Below are 10,001 nucleotides of genomic sequence, written 5' to 3'. Positions count from 1 at the left end.
CTGGGATGTCAGGACTGTCTTATGAAGAAAGACTGGATAGACTTGGTTTATACTCTCTAGAATTTAGAAGATTGAGAGGGGATCTTATAGAAACTTACAAAATTCTTAAGGAGTTGGACAGGCTAGATGCAGGAAGATTGTTCCCGATGTTGGGGGAAGTCCAGGACAAGGGGTCACAGCTTAAGGATAAGGGGGAAATCCTTTAAAACCGAGATGAGAAGAACTTTTTTCACACAGAGAGTGGTGAATCTCTGGAACTCTCTGCCACAGAGGGTAGTTGAGGCCAGTTCATTGGCTATATTTAAGAGGGAGTTAGATGTGGCCCTTGTGGCTAAGGGGATCAGGGGGTATGGAGAGAAGGCAGGTACGGGATACTGAGTTGGATGATCAGCCATGATCATATTGAATGGCGGTGCAGGCTCGAAGGGCCGAATGGCCTCTACTCCTGCACCTAATTTCTATGTTTCTATGTTTCTATCTACACTGGCCCGCAATTGGTCCAGATCCTTCGAAACCTGTCCTACCCATGTACCTATCTAGATGTTTCTTAAATGTTATGATAGTCCCTGCCTCAACTACCTCCTCCGATACCTCTGGGGTGTAAATTCCATTGAAATTAATGCAACTACCAAAGCAAGCTAATGGTCACTGTAAGCCCAGCATTTATGTTGCAGCATCTATGGAGCGAAGGAAATAGGCAACGTTTCGGGATGAAACCCGGAAGGGTTTCGTCCTGAAACGTTGCCTATTTCCTTCGCTCCACAGATGCTGCTGCACCCGCTGAGTTTCTCCGGCACTTTTGCCTACCTTCAATTTTCTAGCATCTGCAGTTCCTTCTTGAACCGATCTGTTTTAGCAGTGTTGTTGTTCTGTTTTGTTTTTTAAATCGCCTGGATTTAACAAAGACATTTGTACCTTTACGCCATCTCGGAGGTTATTGGAGGTCTGGCATCTAATGGACTAGAAACATAGAAACATAGACAATAGGTGCAGGAGTAGAGGCCATTCGGCCCTTCGAGCCTGCACCGCCATTCAATATGATCATGACTGATCATCCAACTCAGTATCCCGTACCTGCCTTCTCTCCATACCCTCTGATCCCCTTAGCCACAAGGGACACATCTAACTCCCTCTTAAATATAGCCAATGAACTGTGGCCTCGACTACCCTCTGCGGCAGAGAGTTCCAGAGATTCACCACTCTCTGTGTGAAAAAAGTTCTTCTCATCTCGGTTTTAAAGGATTTCCCCCTTATCCTTAAGCTGTGACCCCTTGTCCTGGACTTCCCCAACATCAGGAGCAATCTTCCTGCATCTAGCCTGTCCAACCCCTTAAGAATTTTGTAAGTTTCTATAAGATCCCCCCTCAATCTTCTAAATTCTAGAGAGTATAAACCAAGTCTATCCAGTCTTTCTTCATAAGACAGTCCTGACATCCCAGGAATCAGTCTGGTGAACCTTCTCTGCACTCCCTCTATGGCAATAACATCGGGAGCAATCTTCCTGCATCTAGCCTGTCCAACCCCTTAAGAATTTTGACTACCTTGATAAAATGATGATGTAGATCGGGTAGACGCACGGAGTCTCTTGCTCAGAGTTGGTGAATCGAGAACCAGAGGACATAGGTTTAAGGTGAAGGGGGGTGAATTTTTCACACAGATGGTGGTGGGTGTATGGAACAAGCTGCCAGGGTAGGTAGTTGAGGTAGGTAATATTGCAATGTTAAAATAAACATTTGGACAGGAGAGGTTTAGAGGGATATGGGCCAAACGCAGGCAGGTGGGACTAGTATAGATGGGACATGATCAAGTTCAAGTGAGTTTATTGTCATGTGTCCCTGATAGGACAATGAAATTCTTGCTTTGCTTCAGCACAACAGAACATAGTAGGCACACAAGCTGGAGAAACTCAGCGGGTGCAGCAGCATCTATGGAGCGAAGGAAATAGGCAACGTTTCGGGACGAAACCCTTCCGGGTTTCGGCCCGAAACGTTGCCTATTTCCAGAAGGGTCTCGGGACGAAACGTCGCCTATTTCCTTCGCTCCATAGATGCTGCTGCACCCGCTGAGTTTCTCCAGCTTTTTTGTGTACCTTCGATTCTCCAGCATCTGCAGTTCCTTCTTAAACACAGAACATAGTAGGCATTGACTACATGTTGGGCTGAAGGGCCTGCTTCCACGCTAGGGCTGAAGGGCTGAAGTCCGTGGAAACTATGGATGGACTTTAACTGCAGAGTATGGAGAATGTTGGCCAGAACACCAGGGAAACGCTGCCTGTTCTTTATATAATGGATTGGAATCTTTTTATAACTTGTTGTATGTCTCTGCTTAACATCCCATTCCATCAGCAGCAGCATGTCTGACAGTGCAGCCTGTTTGTTGACCTACTTTTGTGTCTGACTCCCGTAACACTGGCCCAAACGTTGGTGATATGCATTATGTGCAGGGTCGATAAGGCCGGTTCGATGGCTCAACACCAGAAATGTGGTGACACTTGTTTGCTGCCTCAGTCTGGGCAGTGGTTCAGTTCATTGTCACGTGTACCGAGCTACAGTGAAAAGCATTTGTTGCTTGCTAACCAGTCAGCGGTAAGGCAACACTTCATTACAATCGATCCATTTACAGTGTACAGATCCATGATAAGGGAATAAGGTTTAGACAATAGACAATAGGTGCAGGAGTCGGCCATTCGGCCCTTCGAGCCAGCACCGCCATTCAATGTGATCATGGCTGATCATCCCCAATCAGTACCCCGTTCCTGCCTTCTCCCCATATCCCCTGACTCCGCTATCTTTAAGAGCCCTATCTAGCTCTCTCTTGAAAGCATCCAGAGAACCGGCCTCCACCGCCCTCTGAGGCACAGACTCACCACTCTCTGTGAGGAAAAAGTGTTTCCTCGTCTCTGTTCTAAATGGCTTACCCCTTATTCTTAAACAGTGGCCCCTGGTTCTGGACTCCCCCAACATCGGGAACATGTTTCCTGCCTCCAGCGTGTCCAAGCCCTTAACAATCTTATTTGTTTCAATGAGATTCCCTCTCATCCTTCTAAACACCAGAGTGTACAAGCCCAGCTGCTCCATTCTCTCAGTATATGACAGTCCCGCCATCCCGGGAATTAACCTTGTAAACCTACGCTGCACTCCCTCAATAGCAAGAATGTCCTTCCTCGAATTAGGGGACCAAAACTGTACACAATACTCCAGGTGTGGTCTCACTAGGGCTCTGTACAACTGCAGGTTTAATGCAAGGTAAAGCCAGCAAAGTCTGGTCACAGATAGTCTGGGAGTAGGAAATGTTGCTGGAGGAGTAGGGATTTTAGAGTGAGGAGCTATTGGAATACTAGTTTGTAGACCTGTTTCCGTGGCTAGTCGCAAATAGTCGTCTGGTTGGGTGCCGTCTTTCGGTGAAGTGCGCAGTATGAGTTTACAACGTTGTACACAAAACAAAGCATTTCACTGTACCTCGATACAGCAGGCAGTGAAGAAAGCAAATGGGATGTTAGCTTTCCTAGCAAAAGGCTTTGAGTATAGGAGCAGGGAGGTTCTACTGCAGTTGTACAGGGTCTTGGTGAGACCACACCTGGAGTATTGCGTACAGTTTTGGTCTCCTAATCTGAGGAAGGACATTCTTGCCATAGAGGGAGTGCAGAGAAGGTTCACCAGACTGATTCCTGGGATGTCAGGACTTTCATATGAAGAAAGACTGGATAGACTTGGTTTATACTCTCTAGAATTTAGAAGATTGAGGGGGGAACTTACAAAATTCTTAAGGTGTTGGACAGGCTAGATGCAGGAAGATTGTTCCCGATGGTGGGGAAGTCCAGGACTAGGGGTCACAGCTTAAGGATAAGGGGGAAATCCTTTAAGACCGAGATGAGAAAAACATTTTTCACACAGAGAGTGGTGAATCTCTGGAACTCTCTGCCACAGAGGGTAGTTGAGGCCACAGTTCATTGGCTATATTTAAGAGGGAGTTAGATGTGGCCCTTGTGGCTAAAGGGATCAGGGGGTATGGAGAGAAGGCAGGTACGGGATACTGAGTTGGATGATCAGCCATGATCATATTGAATGGTGGTGCTGGCTCGAAGGGCCGAATGGCCTACTCCTGCACCTATTTTCTATGTATCTATGATACATGTGACAATAAAATATAATTGAATCGTTGAAGAGTTGGCATGGAGTGTGGTGGAGGCCGGTTCTCTGGATACTTTCAAGAGAGAGCTAGATAGGTCTCTTGAAAGTAGCAGAGTCAGGGGATATGGGGAGAAGGCAGGAACGGGGTACTGATTGGGGATGATCATATTGAATGGCGGTGCTGGCTCGAAGGGCCGAATGGCCTCTACTCCTGCACCTATTGTTTATTGTCTATTGACATCATGTTTGGCACATGTCAGACAATTTGAGGAATTTTGGGCCCCATATCTGAGGAAGGATGTGCTGTCTCTGGAGAGGGTCCAGAGCAGGTTTACGAGAATGATCCCAGGAATGAGTGGGTTAACATATGATGAGCGTTTGTCGGCACTGGGCCTGTACTCACTGGAGTTTAGAAGAATGAGGGGGGGCGATCTAATTGAAACATACAGAATAGTGAAAGGCCTGGATAGAGTGGATGTGGAGAGGATGTTTCCACTGGTGGGAGAGTCTAGGACTAGAGGGCACAGCCTCAGAATTAAAGGACATTCTTTTAGGAAGGAGATGAGGAGGAATTTCTTTAGTCAGAGGGTGGTGAATCTGTGAATTCTTTGCTACAGAAGGCAGTGGAGGCCGCCAGTGGATATATTGGTGCTGCAAGCGCTGTAAGGCAGCAACTCTACTGCTGTGCCACCGTGCCGTTCAATGAATGAATGATATGCAAAAAAGCAACGGATGAAAAAGGAACGGGGTTGGCTTGCTGTCTGTTGTGCTGCCTGTTACATCCTTTCTCTCTCTGTCCTTGTAGAATGTGCAGAATTGGAGTCCTGTGGCCACTGCACCACAGGTGATGCGTCACTGAACCTGACAGACTGTGTGTGGGTGCATTGTGAATCGGGTAAGTACCCTGTACCTTGCTCAGCCATAGGGAGCGATGATTTAAGGAGCTCCATTGCAGTAAAGGTCTTTAAATGCAATTTATTTTTAGCTTCTCTATAAAATATCCAGTTGCTTCACTACCTTCATCAGTTTAAAATGCAGCACATGTTGGTGGGAATTGGAGTCGTGGGTTCGAATCCCACTTCTGACACCATGTTGAGTTAATCACACATAGTCACGGATCTGGTACAACAGTATGTATTGAGTAATGTGTACAACAACACTGCAGTATGTTAATCCTAGCGTGCAGCCAGTGGCGTAGCGTGGGGGGGGGGGGGGGGGGCCAGTGGGGGGCCCTGGTTGCCCCGGGCGCTAAAAATTTTAGGGGCGCAAAAAAATTGTTGCTCCGAGGCCAGGCCGTCGCTGCTGCTGCTGCCGCCGTCCCTGGCCGCCCCCCACCCTGCCCCCGCCCCGCCTCTCTGCCCCCGCCCCGCCTCTGCCCCGCCTCTGCCCCCCCCCCCCCGCTAATGAGGAGGTGCAAAACTTTAAACTGCCCCGGGCACTCAAAACCCACCCTACGCCACTGCGTGCAGCTGTACCAACCAACATGTCGGGTTGCGATAATATGGATGGGGTGGTAGTAGGTGGAGCTCATAATAACAAGGCACTTCATTCGTTAGTGAAGGGCCGGTCCCACCAGCATGCGACTCCATGTGGCAAGTGCGACCTAACGCTTGAGCCTTACGGCCTCGCGGGGCCGGTCCCACTTCGATCGGCAGAGTTGTGCGGAGCTGGTCCCGGCATCGCGCAGAGCTCCGGAAAACTGACAGTGATCAAAAATTCCACGCGGCAACGGCCTGCCGGCCCGCAGCCGACTCGACGCCGTACGCACCGCGCAAACTTCCCGCGGACTTTGCTCGAACTTCATGTCACTCACTCGACCTCCGCGCGGCCCCAGCTTCCGGTTTGGTCGCGCTTGCCGCAAGCAGTCGCGTGCTCGTGGGACTGGCCCTTAAGGCTTGTAACCGATCTACAACAAGTGGAACGTTGACCTGGTGTCCGGGCTGTGGTTCTGCAACGCGTGGAGCAGGAACAAGTCCACGATGTTCGCACTGAACACGAGGCCAAGATGAGCTCATCTCCGCTGCTGACACGAGATGGGGGCGACACGGTGGTGCAGCGGTGGAGCTGCTGCCTCACAGCGCCGGAGACCCGGGTTCCACCCCGACTACGGGTGCTGTCTGTGCGGAGTTTGCACGTTCTCCCCCGTGAATGCGCGGGTTTCCTCCGGGTGCTCCGGACTCCTCCCACATTCCAAATCCCGCGCAGGTTCGTAAGTTAATCGGCCTCTAAGAATTGCCCCTGGTGTGTAGGGAGTGGGTGGGAAAGTGGGATAACATAGAACTAGTGGGCTGAATGGTCTACACGTCACAACTAAAGTAAAATCTCTTCTTTCCTGCATTTGACCCGAGTTTCCTGCCAGTGTTAGTTGCCCGTGTAAGTGAGAAGCTGCTTTAATTATTTAATAGCTTGAAGCGTGATAGAGTCTGTGAAATGCTGACACATTTAAGTTTGGTGCAGTGAGTGTGCATGTGCTGGTCACACAGCCAAATCCAGGGCCACCACCGATTATCCGGCAACTGGTGGCCCGGCACCTCCTTCAATCCGGACAGAATAACGAGAGCGCGCTGGATTATAGAACAGTACAGCACAGGAACAGGCCCTTCAGCCCACAATGTCTGTGCTGCCCCCCCGACGCCAACTAAAACTCGTCTACTCTGCCTGCATGTGATCCATATCCCTCCAATCCTTTTTCACACAGAGAGTGGTGAATCTCTGGAACTCTCTGCCACAGAGGGTAGTTGAGGCCAGTTCATTGGCTATATTTAAGAGGGAGTTAGATGTGGCCCTTGTGGCTAAGGGGATCAGGGGGTATGGAGAGAAGGCAGGTACGGGATACTGAGTTGGATGATCAGCCATGATCATATTGAATGGCAGTGCAGGCTTGAAGGGCCGAATGGCCTACTCCTGCACCTAGTTTCTATGTAATCCCCACATATCCACTTGTTTATTTCCTAAACTTTATCTCCTGGTAGCACGTTCTAGACACCCACCACCCTCTGAATAGATAGCAGAGAGAATCTGCCCCACACATCTCCTTTGAAGTTTGATCGCCTGGCCCTGAAGCTGACAATCTCTGGCATTTGTGTTTAAGAAGGAACTGCAGATGCCGGATAATCGAAGGTAGACAAAAGTGCTGGAGGAACTCGGCGGGTGCAGCAGCATCTATGGAGCGAAGGAAATAGGCAACGTTTCGGGACGAAACCCAAAGGGTTTCGGCCCGAAACATTACCTATTTCCTTCCTGAAGGGTTTCGTGCCGAAACGTTGCCCATTTCCTTCCTGAAGGGTTTCGTCCCGAAACGTTACCTATTTCCTTCCTGAAGGGTTTCGTGCCGAAACGTTGCCCATTTCCTTCCTGAAGGGTTTCGTCCCGAAACGTTGCCTATTTCCTTCGCTCCATAGATGCTGCTGCACCCGCTGAGTTTCTCCGGCATTTCTGTCTACAATCTCTGGCATTTGACATTCCCATCCTGGCCTTACTCGTTTCCTGTGCACGAGATCGAGAGAGAGAGAGAGCGCAGAATATTATTACATATAACGGTGGCGCAGCGGTAGAGTTGCTGCCTCACAGCGCCAGAGACCCGAGTTCGATCCTGACTGCGGGTGCTGTCTGTACGGGGTTTGGACTTTCTCCCCATGGCCGTGTCGTTTTTTCCGAGATCTTCGGTTTCCTCCCAAAGACGTGTGGGTTTGAAGGTTAATTGGCTTGGGTATACATGTAAATTGTCTCGTGTGTGTGTGTGTGTGTCACAGTGTGTGTGTGTGTGTCACTGTGTGTGTGTGTGTGACTGTGTGTGTGTGTGTCACTGTGTGTGTGTGTGTCACTGTGTGTGTGTGTCACTGTGTGTGTGTGTGTGAGTGTCAGTGTGTGTGTGTGTCTCTGTGTGTGTGTGTGTGTGTGTGTGTGTGTGTGTGTGTGTGTGTGTGTGTGTGACAGTGTGTGTGTGTGTGTGTGTGTGTCACAGTATGTGTGTGTGTGTGTGTGTGTCACAGTGTGTGTGTGTGTCACAGTGTGTGTGTGTGTCACAGTGTGTGTGTGTGTGTTTGTGTGTGTGTGTCACAGTGTGTGTGTGTCACAGTGTGTGTGTGTCACAGTGTGTGTGTGTGTGTCACCGTGTGTGTCACAGTGTGTGTGTCACTGTGTGTGTGTGTGTGTGTGTGTGTGTCAGTGTGTGTGTGTGTCAGTGTGTGTGTGTGTGTCAGTGTGTGTGTGTCACAGTGTGTGTGTGTGTGTGTATGTGTCAGTGTGTGTGTGTGTGTGTCACAGTGTGTGTGTGTGTGTGTCACAGTGTGTGTGTGTGTGTGTCACTGTGTGTGTGTGTGTCACTGTGTGTGTGTGTGTCACTGTGTGTGTGTGTGTCACAGTGTGTGTGTGTCACAGTGTGTGTGTGTCACAGTGTGTGTGTGTGTCACAGTGTGTGTGTGTGTCACAGTGTGTGTGTGTGTGTCACAGTGTGTGTGTGTGTGTGTGTGTGGTGTAAGACATGGTGGTGTTTGGACCATATCCCTCGACACCTGCCCTATCCATGTACCTGAGTACATATTACGAGAGTCCCTGCCTCAACTGGCAGCTCATTCCATACACCTGACTTAGAAAGACATTCTTGCCACAGAGGGAGTACAGAGAAGGTTCACCAGACTGATTCCTGGGATGTCAGGACTTCCATATCAAGAAAGACTGGATAGACTTGGCTTGTACTCGCTAGAATTTAGGAGATTGAGGGGGGATCTTATAGAAACTTACAAAATTCTTAAGGGGTTGGACAGGCTAGATGCAGGAAGATTGTTCCCGATGTTGGGGAAGTCCAGAACAAGGGGTCACACAGTTTAAGGATAAGGGGGAAATCTTTTAGGACTGAGATGAGAAAATAATTTTTTACACAGAGAGTCGTGAATCTGTGGAATTCTCTGCCACAGAAGGTAGTTGAGGCCAGTTCACCAGGGACTATCTCACCAGGGACTAACTCTACAGAACGTTTTTCCTTCCATTATTTATTATGTAAAAGAATATGTGTGTTATGATTGTGTTTATAATTTGTTTGGTTGTTTTGTTGTTTGTCTTTTGCACAAAAGTCCGCGAGCATTGCCACTTTCATTTCACTGCACATCTCGTATGTGTATGTGACAAATAAACTTGACTTGACTTGACTTAATTGGCTGGATTTAAGAGGGAGTTAGATGTGGCCCTTGTGGCCAAAAGGGATCAGGGGGTATGGAGAGAAGGCAGGTACAGGATACTGAGTTGGATGATCAGCCATGATCATATTGAATGGCGGTGCAGGCTCGAAGGGCTGAATGGCCTCTACTCATGCACCTATTTTCTATGTTTCTATGTTTCTACCCACCATCCTATGTGTGAAAACAGCTGTTTCTCTGCTTTTTATTCAATCTTCCCCCTCTCACCTTAAACCTACGTCCTCTGGTTCTGGATTCCTCTACCCTGGGTAAAAGACTCTGTGCATTTCCCTCTAGTTCCCCCCTCGATAAGATCGCCCCTCATCCTCCCGTGCTTCAAGGAATAAAGTTGTGGCCCGCCCAACCCTTCCCTATAGCTCAGGCCTTTGAGTCCTGGCAACATGCTCCTAAAACATCTCTGTACTTTTTCCACCTGAATGACATCTTTCTATATCAAGTTGCCCAAACCTGAACACAACACTCCAAATGTTGCCTTGTCCTTCTGCTGCCGTGTGCTTGGAAGAGGCAGTTGTGGGATTTAAGGGCAGGTGTCACATTGAAGTGTTAGTTGGAGATACGTTTACAAGTCCTGTCGTTCAACGCTTGCTAGAAATGGACCACATTGTCTCGGCCATTTTCTTTGACCAAACATTATTCCCCATCGAAAAATCTGAGGAGCGTTTGTTGGCACTGGGCC

General features: G+C 48.9%; 1 protein-coding gene across 5 annotated transcripts in view; it reads left to right on the top strand.

Moving 5' to 3' along the window:
* The window catches only part of cd164l2 (CD164 sialomucin-like 2), a 37,405-nt gene that overhangs the window by 4,459 nt on the left and 22,945 nt on the right, over positions 1–10,001 (top strand). For all 5 annotated transcript variants that reach the window (XM_055656637.1, XM_055656636.1, XM_055656634.1 and 2 more), the window contains one exon: positions 4,936–5,025. In XM_055656637.1, the coding sequence (XP_055512612.1) occupies positions 4,936–5,025 (90 nt within the window). The remainder of the gene's footprint in view (positions 1–4,935; positions 5,026–10,001) is intronic.

This window comes from Leucoraja erinacea, chromosome 26, assembly GCF_028641065.1.
Source record: "Leucoraja erinacea ecotype New England chromosome 26, Leri_hhj_1, whole genome shotgun sequence".
NCBI lineage: Eukaryota > Metazoa > Chordata > Chondrichthyes > Rajiformes > Rajidae > Leucoraja > Leucoraja erinaceus.
The sequence above is the reverse complement of the archived record's forward strand: the minus strand, read 5'-3'. Positions and strand labels throughout refer to the sequence as shown.